This window comes from Periophthalmus magnuspinnatus, chromosome 21, assembly GCF_009829125.3.
Source record: "Periophthalmus magnuspinnatus isolate fPerMag1 chromosome 21, fPerMag1.2.pri, whole genome shotgun sequence".
NCBI classification, from domain to species: Eukaryota; Metazoa; Chordata; class Actinopteri; order Gobiiformes; family Gobiidae; genus Periophthalmus; species Periophthalmus magnuspinnatus.
This window is the reverse complement of record NC_047146.1, coordinates 32,116,266-32,143,792: the sequence shown is the minus strand read 5'-3', so window position 1 is coordinate 32,143,792 and position 27,527 is coordinate 32,116,266. Positions and strand designations below refer to the sequence as shown.

Sequence of the window (27,527 nt, the reverse complement as noted above, 5' to 3'; positions counted from 1 at the left end):
TTAGTTTGTTATACACCTGGTTATGGATGAGGCTAGTGCGCTGTGGGCGTGGCTTGTGTACTGTACCTGATTGTGGGCGGGGCAGGCGGCTGTGGGGCTCGCACACTGCAGTCACTCTGGGTTCGGGGGGCGGGGCGGCAGGCTGGAGGAAGGCCACATGGGGGAAAGGCACTGACTGAAGGAGGGGCACGGATGAATCGGACAGAGAACTGGGCATCCCCGCTTGGTCCCTGGATCCGGACGGGACTCTCCAGCGGGGGAGGGGAGCGGGGCCGCCCGGGACGCCGGGGGGGCTCAGGACCTGCTCCGGGGTGGATGAGGACTTAGGGAGGAGGTGCAGGAAGGAGGAGAAGAAGGAGCAGGATTCAGGAAGGGGGATGGTCCCAATTCCACTGTCCAATGTTCGCATCGTGCATCCAGAGCCTGAGCACAAGCAGAGCATTTGTGGATCAACAGAGGAGAGCGGGACAAGAGCAGGGGACAACACGTCTGTGGTTTAAGTGGAAGTAAAGAGGCCGAACCAGGGACCAGTCTCACAGGGAACGATCTAAGACTCACCTACAGAGTCAGAACATTCATTTTGCAAAATAAAATGAATGCCTAGTCTGGAATCCCTCACACCCACAGCCTAAATCTTAATGTTAGATGTTATTTATTGCATTATCCTGTCAGATCTGTGGAGAAATGACCCCACAAGGTACATCTGACCAATAAAAACATCTGTACTGAAATATATCGTAGATTGATATTATTATACAGTATATGCAGCACTGTTGAATATTCTAGGCAAAGCAGTAACATCTCCATGGAAACGGGTATTTGGTGGACCCCTACCCGACATTTAAAGGTCCAGTATCACACAAAACTGACTCTACTGAGCTTTAACTCATGTTCTAACGCTGTTTCCTCCTCAAAAACAGACCTGGAGTTGTGTTTTTTTCATTCACACATGTTTGACTCACACTTTATTATTCGTCTGTCTACATCCCCAAAGCTCAAAACGCTCTGTTCCACCTTGTGATGTCATCAAATGGTAGCGGTTTTCAAGTGAACAGCTCCTTTTACTTTTAGTTCAGTCGAGATACGTGGCTATTCCGGAGCTGAAATGACCCAAATGATTCTAGAAATGAAGGTGTGTGGAGTTTAAAAACACAACGGAGCACTTCCTGTATCACCACATGATGACATCACAAGGTGGAACAGAGTGTTTTCTGCAGCGTTTGTGTGTTAAACATGTGCGAATGAAACAAAACACAGCTCCAGGTCTGTTTTTAACGAGGAAACAACATTAGAACAGATCAGAAAACCTTTAAACAGAAGTGTGTGTCTTTTATAAACACTTGGTAGAGTCTTGTGTGTTATTTTCCTGGATGTGTTCTATATACATCGCTCTTAATCATCCAAAACATTCACAGAGTAAGATGATCCTTGGGTTTGGTACTTCTGAATAAGATCTCAGCTTTAGCTCTATTACGGTTGATGAAACATTTCCTGACACGTTGGGTTAACTGCAGAGGAGACTCCAAACACAAAATAACGATCTTCTTCTGCTCGTTGTATTAAAATAGTCTATAAACACGCTGCATTTGTGAGACTGGTCCCATTGGTCAACAAACTCAAAATTACATGAATTATTTATTATATAGAGCGCTGCTGTAGCTCTATTATAAGTAAACAGGCACGCTATAGTTAACATTTCCAAACTCATTATTTCTCTTGGCCAATGTTTCTTAATGAAAAATGGTGGTTGGGGCCGATCCAATTACAGCTGTGAGGCAGTATTATAATTTTAATAATGAAACCCAACCAGACCCCCTAAGAGTGTTTTTGTGAACGTAAAACCCACTTGAACCAGTGTTTCTGATACACACGGCGTCGTCAGGGTTAGGGTTAGTTGCATGCACCAGTCACATTCAATAGAAAAATGCAAGTCAGGGCAGATCCACCAACACACCACAAACGCATGTATTTAAACACAAATACATGAGCTACTGTATGACCATCAAAGAACGTCAGAAAACAGGAAGCACGCACACAGTAGTTGAGAATGTTCATATCTTCATCTGATTTGTAAGTTCATGTTACCTGAATTTAGACTATATTCATTTGATTTCAGAAGATTGGACTCGGCAAGTAAAATTAACAAACAACGGAGCAAGAGCTTTTGTGCGTAAATGGTAAATAGTCACATTTTTATACAGCAAAACGAAGCAGCCAAACGTCTTCACTCCTACAACGATTTGTCCATTTGACAGATTCAAACGTCGTCTTTTGCGATGGATCAGACCTGGACGACTGAGGGACGACGCACACGTTTTTATACAGTTGTCCCTCCCTATATCTCGTTTTTTTCCCCCGACAAAACCCACAATGTCGATGAAACGTTCTGCACCGACGAAGGCGCCGACGAAGGTTTGAACTTTGAGAGAGTTTAAACGAGAGAGAAATGTGAGAAAATGTTAATGTCTGTGTGAGAAAAGTGTATAAAGTGTGTGGTGAGGGGTTTACAGACAAAAACAGAGAGAATAATGTAAAAAATAAAGCTGATACTTCGCAGATTTCGCCTATTGCGGGTTATTTTTAGAACGTGACCCCCGCGATAAACCAGGGATCGATGTTAAGAGTGGATCTCTCCTTCACTTTGGTTCTCCTCGAGGTTTCTCTTTTTCCTACAGTTTTTTTTTGTTTTTTCCTGCAGTAGGAGGGTCTAAAGACAGGGGGCGCTCTGCTCTGGGACACTTCTCCATTTGCTTGTTTTCTGTTGATTAATTTGCTCGTCTGTTTCCGTTTCATTGTTGATTTTGAAACTTTCTGTTCTCACGTTCAGCTCAAAGAGGCGACGCTGCTGTTGTGATTTTGGGCTTTACAAAAATAAATTGAATTAAAATTGAACGTAAGTGTATTTTTCAATTTAATATCATCGTTCAACTGCCAAATCTGAAGAAAACAAACATCTGCAGTATCAGGTTTTGACATGAAATCACGTGTTTCATGTTAAAACGAGACACAAAATGACCACGAAATTACGTAAAACTAGGAACTACAGTCGATCTATCCATTTTTGCGCGTTTGTGTGGTGAGATACGCGTTGTGCTACTTCGCTATCACATTTTCACCGCACACTTTTACTCACCGCGGTGTGCGATTTCTGCGTACGCGCTTCGATTTAAAGATGAACCGAACGGCGCCGTACGAGAGCGGGATTCCAACCACCAACCTTGAGCTCGGTGGACAAACGCTCCGCTACCGTCGCCGTCAGAAATATCCTGTACTCAAAAATGTCACTTTGCATTTGGAAGAAGAAAATAAACCAGACAAAAAATCGATCGCTCCGTTGGTGGATAATTTGAAGTGCCAAGTCAAATCTTCTCTCCGTCGTCTGAACTGAAGTAACTGGAACTTACCAAGAAACGACTTTTTTCAGTGAATTATTGTGGGATTTCTTGAAGCGAGTGCCACAGACTTGAGATTAGCCCGTAGCACTGAGCTGTAGGCGCTAACGCAGGAGCAGAGACAGCTGCTGCTACCAACTTATTCATCCAAACATCGCCATGGAAACTCCCACCTGGTTTTACAAATGCCCCGACTTCATAATCCAACTCCAACTTCACCCAAAAGAGTACTGTGGAACTTTTCTAGCGTCCGCCTCCTGCTCGTCTACGCGGAGATGCTATTGCGTTTCATAGAATGCTCCGTGATGTGGCATTATCTCCACGAAGATAAACATCAAGCCAAAGTTACAGGTCGGGTCTGCGGAGAAGTGACGCTGCTACGATGAAGAATGCAGGTTTTTAAGACGGTTTTGAGCGATAAAACCACCTGTAATTAACCAAAAAATAAATACACCCGTTTAACGCCACACTGAGGAACATTCCAGGTACAGCAATAACATCTCCATGGAAACAGACAAGCGGCGTACCCTCTGTCAGAAAAGTTACGCAGCGCATCTTTAGCTTATCTCGTTTCAGTCCAGATGCTGTTGTGTCATTGAGCACAACAGCTCCCCCTGCTGGTCAGTGTAAATGTGTAAATGTGATCATGTGTTTGAGGATGGAGAGGTCATAGGTCACAGAACAGCAGCCACGTCTGTGCCGGGCTGCCCCAGGACACCTGTGACTACGAAGTAATAAAGTAAAACAGATTCATCAGATTGAGAAGAGGCGAAAGTGAAATGTAACGCAACTTTAAATACAGAAAAAAGGAATTGCTGCCAAATTTCGACTGAATATTTAAGTTTGTTGCGTCGCTCTGTCACGATATATCGCCTCACGGTTCAGCACACGGCACATCAAACCGTTATTTTTGGCGGTCAATGTTTATCGTGTGCGCTTTTTCTCCGTACAAGTGAGAACCTTTTGTTATTTTTCAGCACTGCGATGACATTTGCTTCGCCTTATCTTATCATAGCTCTAAAAAATAAAGAAAAAACATGTGATGAGCTCATTCACACTGGAGGAGCTCGGAGTAGAGCCGCTGCTCCTCAGTGTCGAGGGACCGAGGACACGTAAGAGGAAGAAAACGGATGGACGGACGATAAGATTTGAGCTGTAGAGGCTGAATTAATCACTTCTATGACGCATTAAGAGTTTTTTTATTTATTGCAGCTCATGTTCGTAATAAAAACATTTTGGATTCTAGTCACTATTTTAGAGACGTAGCTCGTGTAGCGTGGGTCTGAACATAAAGAAATCTTTTTAATATTCCGAGATGCACATTTGTGAACTGCTGATTGCAAAGTGAACGGTTTGGCACAACATAAAGCACAGACATCTGCTTCTCCCAGATTCTTGATTAGTTCATTCAGAAAAGGTACATTGAGCCTTCTGTCACTTCATAATGTGACGGAAATAAAAACAAAATAAGATGAACTGGAGGAAATATTGTTTTGGTTATTGTGAAAGATGTTCAGGTACAAACAGGAGCGGAAAAAGTTATTATTTTATTTTGTCTGATTCTGTTGTTGTATTGGAAAAGACTAAACACCCAAACAGTTAATATCCACATCGAAAAACCTCAAACTTTTGTGAATGTGACTTTTATAGAATCGATACTTTTATATAATCGATACTTTTATAGAATCAATACTTTTATTAGCAGGTATGGATACTACCTGCTCAAATGAGTGTCTAGTGTCGATACTAGTTTAAGTATCAATTACTATCTCATTTCCAAAACTTTTGACATTCTGCTGTTCACAGGTTTGAGCGTCGTGTTATACGCAGCATTTTGAGGCGTATTCCCCTTTAAAATATATATATATATATACATACATATATTTATATATTTAGTTTAGCAAAAATCAAAGGTATAAACTGTTAAAACTAAACTTAGAGAGAAGCATCTGCATTTACCACATGAACCATCTCACACTCTGAGGACTAAACCAGGACTAAACCAGGACTGGACCAGGACTAAACCAGGACTGGACCAGGACTGGACCAGGACTGGATCAGGACTAAACCAGGACTAAACCAGGACTAAACCAGGACTAAACCAGAACTGAACCAGAACTAAACCAGGACTAAACAAGGACTAAACCAGGACTAAACCAGGACTAAACTTGTTGAATCAGTGTTTCAGTTTTGTGCAGTTTAAACCTGGAACATTCTTCTTGAAGATGTGACTCAGGCCTCGACTTTGACAATGTTTAAATCCAGACTGTCCAAACAGTTTTTTTTAGGACTGTTTTAGGACTGAAAGGTTTTTATTCTGCACTTTTCTCCTTTAATGTAAATTTTATGATGATTATTTGTGAGTATTTATGTTTCCGTTTGTGTGATTTTCATGTCTTTCTTATCCTGTAAACACTTTGAGTTACTTTGTGTATAAATTGTGCTGTACAGATAAACACACTTTGCCTTTTAAACTGTTAATCGCTACGGCAACAGTCCGAACTTTCCATCATTCTGAAACCCGTGGATAAACCAAACGATCCAAATCCGGTGCTTTACTTAAAATTGGAGTGTGGACTGTTGTATTTTTTCCGTCCCATATTCTAAAAGTCGTTTGCAGACACATAACACACAGACGAGTGCTTCACTTTAACTCCCCGACCTCGTCTTTTGTAATAATATTATTCTACACACACCAAATGTCTCTTATTTGAATTCTAATTACATCAATATGGTCTTTATTTCTGCCCACGTTGCCATAACAACACAGATGAAAATTGTTATTTCCATCGCGGCGTAAACAAGAAGAGGGAATAATTGAAGCGAGGAGCCACAGGACGGCCGTCGCCATATTGATTAGTTGAGTCTTTACTTGGGAGTTTAGCACGCGCCGATGTGGCATGGCGCCGCCTCCAACAGCAGAATTACAGACGATAGATCGGTCTCGACGAGCTCCCGCTGCGTCGTATTCGAGGAACGCCGTCAATAAGAAAAACTCTCGGTGTCAGAGCGTACGAGAGCCGCAGAATGGGTTTGTGGGTAATAACGGGAGGATTAATGACACAAAGAGTTTAGTTTTCACATTGTATAGTATCACAACGGCAACGCAGTACAAGAAGTAAAGTACTGCACTTTTAGATATCTGTACTTGGATACTTTTTAATTTTACTTCACTACATTTGAGAGCAGTATCTGTACTTTCTACTCCACTACATTTTGAACAGGACTGAAAAGTAAAAGTATTTCTGAGTTTAGTTTTAACATGTTCAGAATTTGAGTAAAACTAAAATAAATAAAAACACATGGAAAAAAAAATCTGCACAAATCTTTATCAGAATCACTACATTTGAAGTTTTATTAGAACTCAAAACCTGCACGAAATACTGAAAGTACATTTTTCAACAGGTACTTTTACTCACATAGTTGTTTTTTAATGTGATACTTTTAGTTTTGCTTCAGTATCTATACTTTTACTTAAGTAACAAAAATGAGTACTACTGCAAATCTGACACTAAACAGATCAACAGATCAGTAGCAGTAATAGTAGTGGTAGTAGTAGTAGGGTTGTCAAAACATCAATACCAAATACTCAGATAGTAACTGATACTAAAATTGAGTGTCAAGTTTACCACTCTAAGATGTAGTAGTAGTACTGCGGTGATACTGGTAGCATAGTGATGGTAAACAGTAGTAATACCAGTAGTAGTAGTAGTAGTAGAGAGTATAGATGTTGTAGTAGTGGTAGTAGTTGCTCACTGTGTGTATTTTGGCAGAACTTAATGACACATCGACCAAAGAGATAAGAGCAGTAGACGCAGTTATAACAGTAGTACTATACAGTTATAGTAGTAGTAGGAGTAAAGTACTGTGCTTTTAGGTATCTGTAATAGTAATAATAATAGTAGTAGTAGTAATAGTTGTGGTTGTAGTATCTTTTAATCTGTACAAGTTGTGTTAGGGAAACATTCACAACTGAACTGAAAAACTGTTTAAACTCTGACAAATATGTGGGAATAGTGGTGGTACTAGTACTATAGTATTAGTAGAATTGATGTTTTAGTCACTCATGAGTTAAGTCTAGTTCAGACCTGGTTTAGACCTGGTTCAGACCTGGTTTAGACCTGGTTCAGACCTGGTTTAGACCTGGTTCAGACCTGGTTTAGACCTGGTTCAGTCCTGGTTTAGTCCTGGTTTAGTCCTGGTTTAGTCCTGGTTTAGTCCTGGTTTAGACCTGGTTTAGTCCTGGTTTAGTCCTGGTTTAGTCCTGGTTTAGTCCCTCAGTATATCGTGGTTCACCTTTCGTGGTCTCGCTGTTTCGCAGATGCTTTTTTTATTTGTGTTTTTATTCATTTGCATCATTTGAACTTTGAGAGAGTTTAAACGAGAGAGAAATGTGAGAAAATGTTAATGCCTGTGTGAGAAAAGTGTATAAAGTGTGTGGTGAGGGGTTTTACAGACAAAAACATAGAGAATAATGTAAAAAATAAAGCTGATACTTGTGGATTATTTTTGGAACCTAACCCCCGAGATAAACCAGTTCTGGGTTCCGGGTTTGTTCTGGGTTTGTTCCGGGTTTGTTCCGGGTTTGTTCTGGGTTTGTTCCGGGTTTGTTCCGGGTTTGTTCTGGGTTTGTTCCGGGTTTGTTCCGGGTTTGTTCCGGGTTTGTTCCGGGTTTGTTCCGGGTTTGTTCCGGGTTTGTTCCTGGTTTGTTCCGTGTTTGTTCCGTGTTTGTTCCGTGTTTGTTCCTGGTTTGTTCTGGGTTTGTTCCTGGTTTGTTCCGGGTTTGTTCTGGGTTTGTTCCTGGTTTGTTCCGTGTTTGTTCTGGGTTTGTTCCTGGTTTGTTCCGGGTTTATTCCTGGTTTGTTCCGGGTTTGTTCCGGGTTTTCGACTTTGTTCTTGAGTAAATCTGGTTTCAGTGCGACTCTGGTCCTGGTTTAGTTCTGCTTTTTGCCCATTTGTGCAGTTTTTGAACATAAGTTGGACTAAACCAACAAAAAGGAGCACAGAGGAAGCAGGAGTGTTTCTAAGTCATTAATCTGGTGTGAAAAGTTTAGGAATCGCATCAGTTATTTTAAAACTGCAGCCGCCTCCGAATTGAATTATGAATTTTTAAATATAGTGCCCAAATGAGTCTGAAACATTAGCACACCTGTTTAGGGAACAAATGATGCTCTTACTGAGAGCGATGGTAAACACAGTAGAACAAATTGAGTTTTAGTGTAGTTTGTGTGAAATGATTTAGAAAAGTCTGGAGGTCACGTTATGATGAAATCCAATGTAAACCAAATGGGAGCGGCGCGTCTCTCCAGAGATCTGCCAACAAGAACTCACATTTGTTTAAGTTTAGATGTTTTTTTGTATGAATACTTTTGCAGTTCATCCCATATCACTCTACACCCTCTCACATCAAATAACCTTATATACTCCCACTACTACTGATAAATGTACCATAAATATGAACTATCCCTCCTACTGTGACTTTAAAGGTCCTATATTACACAAAATGACTCTTTAAATGAGATTTAAGTCGTGTTATAATGTTGTTCCCTCCTCAAAAACAGACCTGGAGTTGTGTTTTTTCATTCACACCTGTTTGAATAACACTTTATTATTTGTCTGTAACATCTCCAAAGCTCAAAACGCTCTATTCCACCTTGTGATGTCATCAAGTGGTCGTTCTCAAATGAACAGCTCCTTTTTGGTTTTATTACTTTGCTCTTAAACCTTGTGTTGATGTAAGAAGAATGTGACCCATGTTTATTTTAAGATAAGTTTACACTGGTGTTCATATTTCAGCCGACATCTTTTCAGCGACTACAAGCTTCTTTTAGTGACGTCTTCTACCTTCATGTAAACATCTACAGTACAGTGGTCCCTGGTTTATCTCGGGGGTTATGTTCTAAAAATAACCCACAACAGGCGAAATCTGTGAAGTATCATCTTTATTTTTTACATTATTCTCTCTGTTTTTGTCTGTAAACCCCTCACCACACACTTTATACACTTTTCTCACACAGGCGTTAACATTTTCTCACATTTCTCTCTCGTTTAAACTCTCTCAAAGTTCAAACCTTCGTAGGCGTCTTTGTCGGTGCAGAACGTTTCATCGACATTGTGGGTTTTGTCGGGGAGAAAACAAATTGCAAACGTACAGCACTTCAGAGTCACACTGAGATCCAACGTTTATGTAAATTTGACTGAACACATTCTGTACTGGACAGGAGACACAGCACGGAGGAGACTGATGGACAATGGTCTACAGTCCAACAGCCAATCAGGACGCACGACACAATGGTCTACAGTCCAACAGCCAATCAGGACGCACAACACAAAGCACATACAAAATTGCGCTAAAAAAATCCACGAAACAGTGCGACCGCGAAAGGAGAAGCACGATATAGTTGGGGACCACTGTATATCCATTTATGATCTTGTACACACAGTATGTAAATAGGACCAGCCTCTATAGATAGTACTTTCTTGAAGTATAAGTACTGGAGGCTCCTTTGTCTGCTGTCTGTAATCTTCACCTCATGAGATAAAACTTCTTTCAACTCTCTACCTGGTCTGCAATCTCCGTCACAATTACACAGCGGAGCACTTCCTGTATTACCACATGATGACATCACAAGGTGGAACAGAGTGTTTTCTGTCTCACAGCTCCAGATATATTTGTGATGAAGAAACAACATTAGAACAGAGATCAGAAATAGTGTAAAATGGGCCCGTTAAAGAGTCCGAGCTGTAATAATGTCTGTTCTTTGAAAAAATTAGGATAAAAATCAAAATAACTAAAGGTGCTACTATTTGAAGTACATATGTTTATAGAAATACCATTAAAATATATTTCCCCATTTCATTAAGATCAGTTTAGTCAGACTTCATGTATTTATTGTGTGAATTTCACCACATATTGTAATATTTCACCTCCCCAGACACGTCCTCGTCTTTACTTTCTCTTGTCTTAAACCATCAAATTAAAAAAGTGCGTTGTCGACTGATCGACCGAGTGCATAACAGAGCTGTGGACCGTGACCCGAGTCCAGGCGCCTTAAATCTATTCCGATCACAACAAGAGCTGAAGGCAGCGCTAATTCTCCAAGTAGTGGTTCGGACGAGTGAGCTTAGGCGAGCGCCGATGAAATTTTAATGAGGTGATTAACCCTCTGGGGCAAGAGAAGGTCCAAATCAGACATGTTTGATATTTGCACTGAGAGGTGTGATAGTGGAGCGCTCCACGGCCGGACAGTCCTCTGCCTTTAAGCACGAGGTACTACGACTGGAGAGTACTTTAAGCCACGAGGTACTACGACTGGAGAGTACTTTAAGCCACGAGGTACTACGACTGGAGAGTACTTTAAGCCACGAGGTACTACGACTGGAGAGTACTTTAAGCCACGAGAGGTACTACCACCAGACAGTACTAGAGGTACTACGACTGGAGAGTACTTTAAGCACGAGGTACTACGACTGGAGAGTACTTTAAGCGATGAGAGGTACTACCACCAGACAGTACTAGAGGTACTATGACCAGACAGTACTTTAAGCCACGAGAGGTACTACGAGTGTCTCACCTGGTCTGCACTGGTCAAAACACCAATGCTGCTACTACAACTACTACTGCTACTACTACAACTACGACTGCTACTACTACTGTGATTACTACTACTGCTACTGCTTGCTAGTGCTACTGCTTCTACTACAATTACTACTGCTACTCATACTGCTACTCTTAGGTGCTACTGCTATTACTACTACTACTGCTGCTATTACTACTACTACTACTGCTGCTATTACTACTACTACTACTGCTGCTATTACTACTACTACTGCTACTACAAGTACTACTGCTACTACAAGTACTACTGCTACTACTGCTGCTAGTGCAACTGCTGCTACTACAATTACTACTCCTACTTTTACTACCATTACTGTATTACTACTACTACCACTACTGCTACTACTACTACTACTGTTGCTACTAGTACTACTGCTACTCAAACTGCTTTTTTTCCACACTTTATTGACATTTGTCCTGTGCATTTGACCCGTCCTTCAGTGCCTCTGAGTCAGCGGGTGCTCAGTCTGTGACGTTGTTGCTCGTGTTGTTCAGGAGTACCTCAGGTGGAGGATTTGCTCTAAATCCTTGAATACTACAGTTCACCCTCCAGAGCAAGAGAACGTCCAGATCATGTTTGAGACGTGCAGGACGTCCGGTCACAAAGTCCTCCACCTGGACGTATGTGTCTTCACCCGGTTTACACTGGTCAAAACACTAAAGCTGCGGTTGCTACCACTACTAGTAAAACTGCTACTGTTACTCCCAGTGCTACTACTACTACTTCTACAACCAAAACAACTACTTCTGTCACTGGTTGATGACTAAATCCTTGCATATTATAACTGTAACCTTTGAACCGAAGAAGCAGCTTGGACGAGCAGCCAAACGTCTTCACTCCGTCAACGATTTGTCCAGTGACTGATTAAAATTTCGTTTTGTGTCAGACCTGGACGACTGAGGGACGATTGAGGGACGACTGAGGGACGACTGAGGGACGACTGAGGGACGACTGAGGGACGACTGAGGGATGACTGAGGGACACACAGACGTAACCTTTGGCAAGACACTTCAGTCCAATCATCCACAGCAAGAGAGGATCATAAAGTCCTCCACCTGCTCTTTAAGCGACGAAACACACTGGACTTGAACTGGTCCAAACGGTAATGCTGCTGTTGCTACTACTACTACTACTACTATTACTACTACTACTGCAGCCCTTGATATGTGCAGTGAGTGGAGTGATATCAGTGGTTTTCCTTATGTCCAATCTGAAAGTCCTACTCCTACTTCTCCTTTAAGCGATGGAGCATATTTCATAACGCTCAGTGACGTAGTTTGCAGTGGTGCTGACACTACTACCGTTACTACGATGAAGTATTTCTGTCAAGATCCCAGTCTGTCCCTGTGTTTCTGTGCTGTTTTTCCTCCTTCCTTTTGTGTCTGTACCTGGAGGTGGGCGGAGACTCTGGCACCGCCCACTACACACCTGCAGCCAATCAGCTATCAAGCCTCCACTTCAGGAGTATGTCAATTATTACTGCATTTACTACCGCTACAACATGTTTATTATATGTAGTAGACAAGTACTACTACTACTACAGACAGTAAACAACAGCAGATGACAGTAAATATATCTGGAGATCGGTTGGTGCCGCTGCCAGCTTTGTTCTGCAGTAACATTAAGTAAAACGCTCCGTCCACTTCGCCTGTAAGAATGTGTAAAAGTGTGTGGTGTAAAGATGCTAAAAGTCAAATTATAAAAGGCAAGTGAAAAGGAGAAGAATAGTAAGTACACAGCCTCGTTTTCATTCTCAAAGCTGCTCGACTGAACAGTTTAAAGGGCCCATATTACGCTCTTTTGTGATCTGTGTTATAATGTCGTTTCCTCATCACGAACACACCCGGAGTTGTGTTTTTTTGTTTCATTTACACATGTTTAACACACAAACGCAGCATATTTAGGCTCAAACTGAAAAAACACTCTGTTCCACCTTGTGATGTCATCATGTGGTGATACAGGAAGTGCTCCACTGTGTTTTAAACTCCACACACCTTCATTTCTAGAATCATTTGCATCATTTCAGCTCTGGGAAAGCCACTTATCTCGACTGAACTAAAGCTAAAAGGAGCTATTAACGTGAAAACTTCCACTTCATGACATCACAAGGTGGAACGGAGCATTTTGAGCATCGGGGAAGTAAACCAGAGTTACTCAAACATGTGTGAATGATCAAAACACAACTCCAGGTGTGTTTTTGAGGAGGTGACGGCGTTATAACACGGCTTAAACCTCACAAGAGTCAGTTTTGCGTAATATAAGACCTTTGAAACCAGTGGCGTCACCATGCCTCAATCTGTGCATGCAACTGTTACTGAATGAAGCTATGACGACAAGCAATCAGGTCTCCCACTGTTAATATACAAATGTTTTGGTTAAAAAATTATTACAAATGCGTAAAAAAAAAACAGCACAACAAGCAAATGAGTAAAAGAAACATGGAGCACACAGGCTGACGTTAGCATCCAGCACGTCTCACTGCTAACACCAGAATCAGGACTTACACATAATAGTAATTTTTGGTCTTCACTTCTGTCTGCAAACTGTAAAATGGTAAAGCACACATAGTACAGTCTTAAAGCGAAAACAAAGTAGCTAAAAGAGGTGGGTTTTTTGGTTAAGTAGAAGGTATAAATGTATGATTCAGACCTATGATGGCGTCCTGGGACGGGCTCGTCACGGCTGATCCGTTCTCACTGTCAGATCTCCTGTTCATCATCGGCATCTTTGGCAGAGAAAAGTGAAAGTTAGTACAAATGAATTATCAGGATCAAATCATTTATCAGAGTATTGGCTTGGACTTTTTTAAGTGAACCTTGTCTTTTTTTTAATGTTTTTTTTAGTAGTAAAAGTCAAGAAGATGAAAAAAAAGAACCATATTGCACTCTCTTATAATCCCAGAAAAACACCCACATCTTTTGTATCAGCTTCTTACAAAAATGCAAATGTGTTCCATGGATTACATCTCTCCCAACTCATCCTTTTCACAGTTTTCTCAGGCAGGTCTCCCGTGAAACACAACGGTTAGCAGCAGGGCCGGCTCGAGCTTTCAGGGGTCCCTAAGCTGAATTTGTCTCTGAGGCCCCCGACATCAGGTGCCTCCGGGCTCAGATATTGGTGATTCACATTTGACTCATTATGACTATTGTATTTGTGTTTATCTGACCAACATCAGACTGAAAACATCCAGAATGACACAACTACAACAGACACAAGAACAGAACACAAACATTTGGGGTGGGGGGGTCAAGAGTTTTAAAATTTTAGACATTTTTTCTTCGTTTCTGTTGGATTTTAACATGTTCCAGTTGTGACAGTGTTTCTTACATTTACATTATGTGGGGTCCTTGCTCCGGTGTAAACACAGAGCTGCCCTCACCTCTGCACGACTCAAAAACACATGTAGACAGCAGATATTTTACTATTATAAATATAAAACAAATGTAATTGTTTAGAGTGATATTTAAGCTACTGTAAACACATGAGCCTGTGTCCAATAAAACTTGATATATTATGTTGTTTTCAATATAAATGTACAGGCTCTGGGGGGCCCCCTGGTGGCCTCGGGGCCCTCAGCAGTTGCTCAGTCTGATTAAAGTCTGGACCGGCCCTGGTTAGCAGCCTTCAAACACATAAAGTGGAGTGATATTTGGCGAAATATCCTGGAATCACAACCATCAGCTAAAACATCATAATATTTTTTTATAGAGCCTATTTTTGCTCCCAGGCACTAAATAAAATAGAATATAATTTAATAATTGTTGAAGCACACAAGGAAAGCTATTCATGATAAACTCTCTTCAGATGTGCTTTTTTTTAATATTGATTTGCTATTCTCTTTTTGTACCCCTTATACATTATGTATAAAATGAAAAAACTAAACAAAAATAATAAAAAACAATGTATAAAACAAAGAAAAAAGGCAAATAAATGATCACTCAAAATAGTAATAGCACATCGAGGGTAAACAACTACACAAGCAGTTCTTTGTATCTGTGAGATCTAAACCATTTCTTTCTTAGATTTTGCATTTCAGCATAAAAAGATTAAAATCTTTCAAATCTTTATGATCAGCTTCCAGGATTTCACACCACAGAAGGAGGACGTAGGTCTTTAAAACTTTCCAGCTCAGACGGCAACGCGAAACTGCACAAGCCCAAGCACAGCCAATCAGAGCGCTGCGTTCAGGGCTTACAGGTTGACAATAAAATAAATAAATAAATAAATAAAGATAGTCTATTATTAGCTGCACAGAGCTCACAGTGTCTAATTATGTCACAATATAACGACCTTATATCACACAAAATGGACTCTTTTGAGTTTTGAGCCAATTTAGACAAAGCGAGTCTATTTATATATTCAATTTTAATTCATCTTTATTCCAGAGTCGTGGTCCATTTTTAAAAACAGACAAGGACAGTGACAATACACATAAAAACCTTTCAGTCATAGAATGTTCTAATGCTGTTACCTCCTCAAAAACACAGCCACAGTTGTGTTTTGTGCTGCAATTTTTAGTCTGTCAACATCTCCAAAGCTCAAAATGCTCTGTTCCACTTTGTGATGTCATGAAGTGGTAGTTTTCAAGTCAACGGCTGCTTTTACCTTTTGTTCAGTGGAGATTTGACATGACGTGACATCACAAGGTGGAGCAGAGTGTTTTCAGTCTGAGAGAAGAACTCAGCCTAAATGTGCAGAGTTTGTTTGTGCGTTAAACGTGTGTGAATGAAACAAAACACAACTCCATGTCTCCTGTTGTCTCTAAACTGTACATTGTTTTGCAGTTTACCTTTGGGTCTCCCGTGATGTCTGCGTGCGCTTGTAGGTCGTTGAGGGACATTCCGGGACATGGCATTGAAATACAAGAGCGCACTGCATCATGGGGCTCTCTCCTCGTCACGGAGCTATAAGAAATAAACATTTATCAACAAAACCATCCGTAGACAAAGCCCCAACATGCCTAGAGTGGTTTCAACTGATGGATGAAGCTCTATCTCTGAAAACCTGGCACGGATCTTTATAAAATGTGTCACAACTTGTTTCGGGGGCGAGAATGAGTGATGTGTCTAAGATGGTTTGATAGATTTAAGCATACAAGGGAGTAAATAATAATATTGGAGTAAGTGATATGGACCAATTTATTTGATTAAAAGTTTTGGGCAGTGATGAGATGAGACGGAGATGTCAGTAGATTATATAAATGGAAGAACAGAAGGCAAGTTTAGAGGATAAGTGTTAGAATACAGAGGATTATTATTATTATTATTATTATTATTATTATTATTATTATTATTATTATTATTATTATTATCATTGTCATTATTATTATTATCTTTATTATTATTATCATTGTCATTATTATTATTATTATTATTATTATTATTATTATTATTATTATTATTATTATCATTATTATTATCATTGTTATTATTATTATCATTATTATTATTATTATTATCATTATTATTATTATCATTGTCATTATTATTATTAGCATTATTATTATCATTATTATTATTATTATTATTATTATTATTATCATTGTCATTATTATTATTATTATCATTGTCATTATTATTATTATTATTATCATTATTATTATTATTATTACTATTATCATTATTATTATTATTATTATTATTATCATTATTATTGTTATTGTTATTATTATTATTATTTGATAACCAGAGATATTTAAGGCAGACTATAATGGTAAAAATGGAATAATTATCTAAAAAATATTCAATGTATTACACAAAATCTAGCCTTTGTGTCATATCAGCTTTAATTTACTTTAGTTCAGTTTGATTTCAATAAACTGGGTCATATTAGAGGAATGGTGATGTATCAGACATGGTTTGAATAATCATGAATAATCCTAAAAACATGATGTTTCTTGTCACAGTTTAACACAAAATTTGATTTGGCGACGTCCCTAAGTACAGGCTGAGGCAAGAATGGATCATTTTAGAGATATTTTAATATTAATATTAATGGTAAAATGGCAAATTGTCACATTTTTATACAGAGCTTTTTCTACTTCAAGACGCTCAAAGCACGTGGACCTGACAGCTCTACCAACTGTGTTTATGTCGAGAGCAGGATTCGAACCGCCAACCTTCAGATCAGTGGACAAATATGAACATTTTTACTATGATAATCCCTACAAGTGTGGTTTGAACAATGTTTTGTCTTAACACTGCTTTTTCAAGACATGACGCAGGAAAGTCCTGATGTTTTTTTGTTCTAAATTCTGTTGGCTAATGAAAATGTACGAGCAAACTATGAATCTTAAAACACAGGCCATGTATAGAAAGATATTGCTGTAACATGGTGTTTTATATAGTAGTACTTTATACTATTTCACCAGTAGAGGGCAGATGTCCCTCTCCACCCTCCCTTCACTTGGCCTTTGCAACCGGAGTGGGTCGGCCAGTCTAATTACAGATGGTAGCTTTAAGTTGACCTGGTTTATAGTATCAGGCCGGTCAAGCACAGACCTCACTGTACATACACAACACTGATGTCAAATGTATTCAGTTTCTTACATTTCTTTGCCTTCACTTTTCCGTCTCTCTCTCTTCTTGTCGGCCTTGGTCTGTTTCCCTCCGAGCAGTGACGTAATCTTTTGCTCCCTCTTCTCCTCCTTCACTTTCGGCGCTTCTGTCTTTTTACTCGGCGCTGGCAGTTTGCTCTTTCTAAACCCAAACCAATTTGCCAGACTTGACCCTGACTTTTGCTTTACCTCCGTGGTCCTCTCTTGTTCTTGCGACTTGTGCAAATTTTCCTCAATTCCAATCATGACCTTCTCTTCGATAGTGGTAATAGTGCTTTGTCTTTCCGGTTCCTCCGATACCGGCTCTCCAAACGCGCTGGAAAATTGTTGTTCGATTTGAAGTCTTCTCGCTTGTTCACGTTGTAGTTTTAAGCTTTGTAATCTCTCGCTGGATGACGCCAAATGAGAAGGGGCAGCTAGACCTTCTTCAATTAAGAAGTTATTCAAGAGCGATCTATTCATGGGGCAGTGGTAGCTACTAGAACAGCTCATACTACCTGGAAGGACATCACCGAGAGAATTTAGCGAACTTCCTGAGTGGGTTTTGATTTGCGTACGAACTTTACCAGACCGATTGAAACTTGGCCTGTCCATGTAGCGTGCGCCGAAACTCTGACTACGTGCTTTAGCGCCGTTCATCCCCATTACAGGCTTGAAAGGAGGTCTAGTTGATACTGAAACTGATCTTTTGAATAGCCAACCCTCTTCGTCAAATCCCCAATCCAACATTACGCCATGTTCGGGAGCTAGCGGTTGTACGCAAGGCTCCGAATCCAGCGAATTACAACGCATCTCAACTCTACGGCGAGCTTTTTCGTCTTGCATCTTTTGAGGATCGCAAGAAAAAGTTTGAAAAGTTTTGAGGCATTTTGTGTCATCTTTACCTGGGCGTTCAAAAACAAGGAAAGTATTGCTTTCTTGTCCGGCGATTGCTTCGTGGGACTTGGCGTTCACCGGGATGGTCATTTTAACGGCTCTAGATGTTGCACTTTGAGGATTATGAACGATGCCATGATAGTAAACGTTTGAGTAGGTATGTGGAAGCGCTTCAGACAGCTTTGGCTCACTTATGCTTTGTTGAGATCGTTGGAGGATGTTTTGACTCGCCAAAATAAAATGCGGCCCGTTTTCATTATAGCACGTGGCTACGGACGGTACGGCTTGCGATTCGTGAACTTGGAAAATCCTCGCTGAACCAATGTGCGTGTCTAGTTTTGCATATTGATTGTCTTGCCCACAAAGTAGCTGGTTGGATTTCGCTGAATTTGATGTTTTGACGCCAAGTGGCATTTGGGTTTTCGAATCAGAGCTAGATCTGAGAAGCAGTGATGTACTTCGGCCAGGAGGAAGTGGCGGGGGAGAGGGAGACCTATGCTCACAATTGGGAACATCGTAATCTTGTCTTCGTTGCTTTCTGGGCGAACACAGCAGATGATCATAAACCCCATCTTCAATTGTCTCGTTGTTGGACTGACATCTTGTGATTTGCATCGGGATCTTCGTTGGACTTTTCAAACCTTCTTGCGGCTTAAATGGCTTCGAATTCTTAACCGGAGATGCGAGCGGAGACCGATTTTGCACGTTATCGAGAGATTTTGAAGTCGTCACTACTTCCTGCTCCTCCCTTTCAATTTTACCGAATTGATTCTTGCTTGCACCGTGCGTTTTGCTATAACTTGAGCGTTTACTTGCGACGCTTTGCCCGGAGGAGCTAGCTTGCGCTTTCTGCTTATGATCCTTGATAAGCTTCTGGTGCAAAGGTGAGTGAGTATGTTTTGCTTGATCTTGTCCTCCATCTGCACTCTTACTCCTCAAAATGAATGCCCTCCTCGCTGAATCGCTAATATCGAGTTTTTGGCCCAGTTGCGAAGATTCGGTTGCTCCATTTTCCATTTGGGCTTCGACTTGACTTGCTTGGTCCCGGCATTGTGGTACCTCCATAGATGAACTCCTCTGTCTAGCCTCACTACTCAGGACCCTGGTTGCAGTACTTTGAATACTTCCTTTCTCCGCTTGCTTCAAACCGCCTTGCTGCTTTTTAACCTGATCCAACCTCGACTTCCTGTCTGTTGTCTTTTCCTGGTTATTATTCTTATCACTTAGCTTCAAACATTTTTGCCTTTCTAGTGAATTATCATCGTCCATTTGGAGTAACCCGTCTGTCGGACTAACTCCTGGTTTAACCGTGGGCAAAAATGCAAAGTTATCCGTTACTGGAGACAGCAAAAGACCAGTATTTCCAGCTGCTTTTGAATCACCAAATTTATCCAAGCTTAGTAGCTCTTTAGCTGGTTGCTCGCTAGCCTCACTATTAGCCACGTTAACCGCTACATCCTCAATGACTTCTTTATTAGTCTTGCTAGCAGGCGTCACTTGCTTGGTAGCGCTAACTTTCTGCCCGCTCTTCATCCCAAAAGAGTAGATCCCTTCATTCGACGTCATACAGTCGTTGCAGTGCGTCGAGGGGGGATGTAAGGAAGCCTCTCTGGGACACATTTGAAGACGTTTCAGTCCTTTCAGGATGTGACCCTCTTTCCAGCCGAGCTCTGTTGGTTCAATGGGGGCGGAGTGGTTACTGGAGAAGGATCCACTGCTCAGACGCTTGTCCCGCCCACCTCCGCACTGGAAATAAAGAAAAAATGGCTGTTTCAGATGAGATCACAACAGTCTATAGGCCAATAATATTTAAGACGGATGAGGGAGTGGTAGTAGTAGAGACCTCACCTGTTTGGATAAGCCCCGCCCCTCTGCCCAGGTGTGTGATCCTGATGAGTACTCGCTGCAGCCGCTGGACAGGGACTGGTCACTGCCACTGCTCCTGGGACAGGTGAGGCTGAGCAGACTGGGCCAGCGCCCCATCGGGACACTGGCTTTACCGTTCCTCTGCAGGTCCTGGAAGATAGATAAGGAATTATTAGTCAGTTATAAAAGAAATGAAGTAGCAATTTATGTAGCTTTGTTTCATATTACCCACCAAACAATTCAACCTAAACATGTATAGCTGTATTTTCTTTTAAATTTGAATATCTTATGTTAATTGATTATTTAAGTTCAGTAAAATGTTTAGTCAAGACATAATTTTTAGCAGACTTTTTTTCACGTCTTTTTGTACTTCATATTCTGTCAGGTTTGGTCCTTGGATCACAGTTTATCCCTGATGTATCAGTTTAGTCCACTTCTCTCCATGATTTAGTCCTGGTCTAGTCCAGGTTTAGGTCTGGGTTCAGTCCCAGTTTAATCCCAGTTTTACTCTGAGGTGTGTACACATTTGTGAACATTTGCTCGTCTGTCTGGAGAAGAGCCGTGTGCTGTTCTGTGTGTGTGAAAATGACTTTACTGGGTTATTTTGTCCAATAACTCCTCATACAGAAAAACAATAAATACATTTTAGCATAATTGCGCGTCCACAGAGTATATGCTCTCATTTGCATTCACAGGGGCCGACCTCTTTTACTCCATGTCAAACCTATTTCCTGATGTTAAGTTTTCCAATATCTATTTCCTTTTTCTCAATATTGTTCCACTGTCTGAACAATATATAGAAGCGCTGTGCTTGGGCCCTGGGCGGTCTATTTGTCCCTGTCACGCCTCTCTGTGAATCAATATAGTGGACACACCGCTGTCTCTTCTCATCCTCGGGCTAATTGAAAAATGAATTGACATTTTCCACTCTGCAGGTTTTATGGGCCTGGTTTTAAAATACAAAGTGTTGTTGTAGACTTTGTCCCAGCTGAAGTATGTAGTAAAGCTGAGTGTTGTGAGAGGCAGTGAATCGTTAATTGAATGAATAAAGTTTGGTGTTTAGACCTGAGCAGGTAAACATGTTTACAATGGGGTGAGGTATTCACGGGGTGAGCTCCTGTTTAAAGGGGCAGGGCACATTTTCTTGCTGCAATAAAGTAGCATTTATGTAAAGACGTGTTGTAAACGCATGTGCTGTCTGCATTTAAAGTGAGCTGTGTGCATGAGACCGCCGTGTGCACGAGACCGCCGTGTGCAGGAGACCGCCCTGTGCAGGAGACCGCCGTGTGCACGAGACCGCCGTGTGCACGAGACCGCCGTGTGCAGGAGACCGCCGTGTGCAGGAGACCGCCGTGTGCACGAGACCGCCGTGTGGACGAGACCTCCGTGTGCACGAGACCGCCGTGTGCACGAGACCGCTATGTACATGAGACCGCCCTGTGCAGGAGACCGCTGTGTGCAGGAGACCGCCCTGTGCACGAGACCGCCGCGTGCACGAGACCGCCCTGTGCAGGAGACCGCCCTGTGCATGAGACCGCCGTGTACATGAGACCGCCCTGTGCAGGAGACCGCCGTGTGCAGGAGACCGCCATGTGCACGAGACCGCCCTGTGCAGGAGACCGCCGTGTGCAGGAGACCGCCCTGTGCTGTCTGCAGTTCATTATAAAGCGTTTCCATTGTGAGAGAGTGCGTCTGGTGCAGTGTCCGTCTGTTGTTGTTATCAGTTGTGTGACCGCTCTGGCCTCTGAAAGTGAAAAGTGCTTATAAACTTATCGCAGAGAGTAATTAGGATTCTCAGAACACACTGGAATATGTCTGGACCACTGCAAACAGTTCACACTCAACTAGGGCTGTTTTTCATGTTCTAAAACAGCACAAACCCAGGGTGAGCAGGTTTTTAAAATAAATAAACTGGGACACTGGGGCTGGGATGTTTGGTGTAGATAAAACTGTGAAAAGAGTCGATCATTGATTCACTTGTGTCTGTATTTTTTTGTATTTTAGCAAAACAAATGACAATAAATCCACTGCTCTGGTTGGCAGGATCCAGTTGGTTAAAAACAGGGACATGAGACATTTCTTGTGTAGAACTGAGACAAATCAGAGGTTTTGGATGGTTTTGGGACACAGGGCTCAAACTGGGACTGTCCCGGGTCAATGGGGACGTGTGGTCACCATAAACTAATCAGGTACAGCTCCTATAACTGTAACATTTTGATACTTTAAACCAGTTCATCAGATCATCAGAGATAGAGAGATAGATCAGATAGAGAGATGAAAACAGATAGATAGATAGATAGATAGATAGATAGATAGATAGAGATATAGAAAGAGACAGAGAGAGATAGACAGACAAATAGAAGAAGAGAGATAGATTAGAGAGATAGATAGAGAGGGTGAGAGATAGATTACAGAAATAAATAGATATAGAAAGAGCGAGAGAGCGACTAGATGGATAGAAAGAGAAACAGAGATAGATAGAGAAAGAGATAGATAGATACATAGATAGATTAGATAGATAGTTGATAAAAAGAAAGAGATGGCTAAAAATAGAGAGATAAAGACAGAAAGAGGCAGAGAGAGAGAGATAGATTAGATAGAGAGAAAGAGAGAAACAGAGAGCGAGACAGATTAGATAGAGAGAGAAATAGATACATAGATAGAAAGATATAGATAGATAAAGAGATAGAGATAGGAAGAGACAGAGATAGAAAGAGAGACAAACAATAGAGGAAGAGAGAGATAGATTTGAGAAATAAATAGATATATAGAGAAAAAAGAGATTAGATGGATAGAAAAAGAGAAACGGAGATAGAGATAGATAGAGATAGATATATAGATAGATTAGATAGATAGTTGGACAGAAAGAGATGGCTAAACAGAGAGAAAGATACATAGAGAGATAGAAACAGATACATAAAGAGAGAGAGATAGAAAAAGACAGAGAGAGATAGATACAAAAAGAGGAAGAGAGGTAGATTAGAGAGATAGATAGATAGATATAGAAAGAGCGAAAGAGAGAGTTTAGATGGATAGAACAAGAGAAACAGAGAGATAGAGAAAGAGAGATACATACACAGATTAGATAGATAGTTGGATAGAAAGAAAGAGATGGCTAAACAGAGATAGAGACAGAAAGAGGCAGAGAGAGATAGATTAGATAGATGGAAAGAAAGAGAGAAACAGAGAGAGAGACATAGAGAGATTAGATAGAGATAGATAGATAAATAGATAGATAGATAGATAGATAGATAGATAGATAGATAGATAGATAGATAGAGATAAATAGATATTTCTTTGTCACATACAATGTTATACAGTTGATAACAGGCCGTGAAATGCCAAAGGTGTGTTGTTGTTGTTGTTGTTGTTGTTGTTGTTGTTGTTGTTGTTGTTATGATGATGTACTAACCCTGTATACTGTAAATACTTTGAGTGAAGTACTACCCCTGTATGCTGTAAATACTTTGAGTGAAGTACTACCCCTGTATGCTGTAAATACTTTGAGTGAAGTACTAGCCCTGTATGCTGTAAATACTTTGAGTGAAGTACTAGCCCTGTATGCTGTAAATACTTTGAGTGAAGTACTACCCCTGTATGCTGTAAATACTTTGAGTGAAGTACTAGCCCTGTATACTGTAAATACTTTGAGTGACTAATAGTGACATAAGAATACTTGTACTAATGTATACTTGTAAAACTGAACTGTATCTACCTCTAACCACATAACACCAGACTGTATACTTGTACTACTGTATACTTGTACTCATGTATACTTGTACTACTGTATACCTGTATTACTGTATACTTGTACTCATGTATACTTGTACTCATGTATACCTGTAAAACTACACTGTATGTACTTCTAACACACAGCCCCAGACTGGGACGTGCTTTGGGTAAATGATCTTAAAATGGCCTCCACTTTTCCCTCGTGTTTCTTCTTAAATCTTTTGATTAGCTGTTCCTCTCTCCGTCAGCGTCAACATGCAGTGAACTCCAGCCACTCAACAATGAAGAATCAAAGTACTTTAGAAACCTGTAAAACCTCATTAGTTTTCTCTGCAGACTCAGACAGTGCATTGATATCTGAGGACTGTGCGTTCTTACAAAATGTCAAGCGTGGATAATGGACAAAGCTCGTGCTCAAAGTCTTTAAAAGTGCTTTTGAGAGAAATACACATTACTTTTTATCAAATGTTTTTGTGTTTTGGATCAGACATTTACATTTTAATGTGAAGAACAGGTGGCATTTTGAAGAAACATTAAGATAACACTCCTGAGCTCTTTTGTGTATTTGTTTCGTGCACACATATTAGGCATAGACTCCAATACACCTGTGGCTCATACATTTTTGGTTCTTTGCATTTTAAAGCTCCACTATGTCTGTGTCCAGGTCTGATCCATGGCAAAAGATGAAATTAAATCTGTCAACTGGACAAATTGTTGCAGGAGTGAAGACGTTTAGCTGTAGACGTTAGGGAGGAGCTAACTTCACTGAAACTGGAAACAGCTTTAACATCTTAAACAACCGTATTCAACCTTTAACGACCCTGCTATTGTTCTCTTTGTTTTGGGTCTGAGGATAGAGTTCAAGATCGGGGAGAGATTCTCTTTCCTATCAAAAATATCTTCTTTAACTCTCCTCTCAAGCCATTTCTTTTCTCTGTCTCAGATCTGACCCTCACTCTCTTCAAAGTTGTGGTCAGTGTCTTTGAGATGTAGATGGACAGCAGACTGTGTCCTGAGCTGCTCTCTCTCTGTTTATTGTCCTCACTCATACAACGATTTGTCCAGTTGACAGATTAAATTTTTGCTAAAGCTCCACTATGTAACTTTCCTGGTGGATCCCTGCCACTTGCTTGTCTCCAAGATTTTAAGACTTTACCTGTAAGGAATAACTTTGGACCACTTCAAACTGTTTAAAATGAACTAGTTCTGTTTTTATTTGAATAGATTCTTTTTTGAGACCAAGGTTTAGTTTGTTTGTTCTGCTCACTAGCACCTCACAGTGGTCACGTGATGTTACTGCGATGTGTTTTGGCACTGTTTTCATACCGGTGGAGGCAGGACAACAGCGCCATCTGTAGTATCCCAGGTGTGTCACAGTAAAAAAGGCCCCTTGTCTTGGTTTAAAGTCCCGTGGGCAGGTTTCTGTATGTCAGTCACCTCCTTAATCCAGAGATGATGTTTTTTGTCCTCTGTCCTGACGATGTTTGCTCCGTCCCGGTCCATAATGTGGTTCTAATGTGGGGTATAACACTCACAAATGTCAGATGGCGCTGTCCTCCTGCCTCCGCCGTAGAAAAACAACCCCAAAACGTGTTTAAATCAGCTGAACGGACACGTCACAGCAACATCATGTGACCACTGTGAGGCGCTAGTGAGCAGAACAAACTGTCAGAGATGAAAACAAACGAAGCCTTGGTCTGAAAAAAGAATCTTTTCAAATAAATGATCAGACCAGATGAACCTCATTGGACTCGTTTGATTTTTCATGTTTTAAAGACAGTAAAAAACAGGAACATTGACTTTGAATAAGCCGATTTTTCTCATCACAAAAAAATAAATTACCCCACCAAATGTGAAAAATACAACTAGTGTGAACAGTTTATATATAATCTATAACATAATCTAGTAGTTCAAAGAAGTTTCTGTCCGTGCTGATTACAGCCTGAATCTTTTATGAGTTTTAACTTGTTGTTGTGAAGCACTTTGTGACTTCCTTGTCTGTGAACGGTGCTGCATAAATAAACTTTGGTACCTCACTTGAAAGTTCTTCGAGGGCCAAACTCGTCCTAACCTTTTGAATCTTAAAGAACACATTATGCATTCTCCTGGTCTGTTCCGTGGAATAAGTATTTTACATTTTCAAACTTAAAATGATGTCTGCATTTGGAAAATATACTTCTATACTAACTAAACTTAAAATCTAACCTAAAACTTAAAATCTAAACTTCATCTCTGTTTCCGGTTAGGTATTTAGGCGCTGGAGCTCCCTCTGCTGGCAACAGTGAGAATGAACTACTGTATTGGAAAGAGTCTTAACAGAGCCATTTGACCACAGAATGACACTGCAGTCTGGAGTTTTACCTACGACGCAACTAACTGGGCACAATGCAAACTGAGCACAGCGTCCACTCTTCTTCAGTTTGCGTCCGTCATGATCTACTGCAATTTAAAACTTTCCATAGACCACATCTGTCAAAGGTGTGTCTCTCCAAACTGTCCCTGGGGTGGACACAGCTGTGACCGCTGTGGGCGGGGCCAGGTCTCACTCGCTCAAACCTTTTGGAGTTGTCCAAAAACACCCCCTACAGGACAAATATATTTCATTTGCTGTCAGATGTTTGTCAGTTACAGTTTGGTCCTGACCCTGTACTCGCTCTGTTCAGTGTGTCCTCAGTTACTGCAAATCTTCAGAATGAACAAAAATCATTTGTCAAATTTGTAACATTATCGGCCAGAAGACTTATTTTATTGAACTGGAAACAAAAAAACAAAAAAAACCCAAAACTAAATATAGAGTATGTAACCTGAACCCCGCCCTCTCCTTTATTTTTATTTATTTAGATTATTACTTTGTATATTGAATTATTATTATTATTTATTTTTTTTATTATTATTATTATTATTATTATTATTATTATTATTATTATTATTATTATTATTATTCCTGTGTTTTATTATTATTATTATTATTATTATTCCTGTGTTTTATTATTATTATTATTATTATTATTATTATTATTATTATTATTATTATTATTATTATTTTGGATGTGTTCTTTCCAGGGAACATATTCTATTTTCTGATCTGTTCTAATGCTGTTTCCTCGTCACAAACAGACCTGGAGTTGTGTTTTGTTTCATTCACACATGTTTAACCCTGCAGAAAACACTCTGTTCCACCTTGTGATGTCATCATGTGGTGATACAGGAAGTGCTCCACTGTGTTTTTAAACTCCATCATCAGAATCATTTGGATCATTTTAGCTTCTGGAACTGCCACTTATGTTGACTGAACTAAAGGTAAAAAGTAGGAGGAGTTAACTTGAAAACTAGCACTTGATGACATCACAAGGTGGAACAGAGCGTTTTGAGCTTTGGAGATGTAGATAGTCTTATAATAAAGAGTCACTCAAACACGTGTGAATGAAACAAAACACAACTCCAGGTCTGTTTCTGATGAGGTAACAGCGTTATAACGTGGATTAA

General features: G+C 40.4%; 2 protein-coding genes across 2 annotated transcripts in view; both read right to left on the bottom strand.

The window, feature by feature from the left end:
* The window catches only part of LOC129457277 (uncharacterized), a 5,168-nt gene extending 4,759 nt beyond the window's left edge, over nt 1-409 (bottom strand). The window contains exon 1 of the mRNA XM_055230402.1: nt 67-409. Within this exon, the coding sequence (XP_055086377.1) occupies nt 67-409 (343 nt within the window). The remainder of the gene's footprint in view (nt 1-66) is intronic.
* Nucleotides 410-18,055: 17,646 nt separating this feature from the next.
* LOC117388978 (nck-associated protein 5-like) overlaps nt 18,056-27,527 on the bottom strand; it is a 39,939-nt gene continuing 30,467 nt past the window's right edge. The window contains exons 7-9 of the mRNA XM_055230401.1: nt 20,292-20,459; nt 19,782-20,189; nt 18,056-18,064 (exon numbers count right to left, since the gene is read on the bottom strand). Of these exons, the coding sequence (XP_055086376.1) occupies nt 18,056-18,064; nt 19,782-20,189; nt 20,292-20,459 (585 nt within the window). The remainder of the gene's footprint in view (nt 18,065-19,781; nt 20,190-20,291; nt 20,460-27,527) is intronic.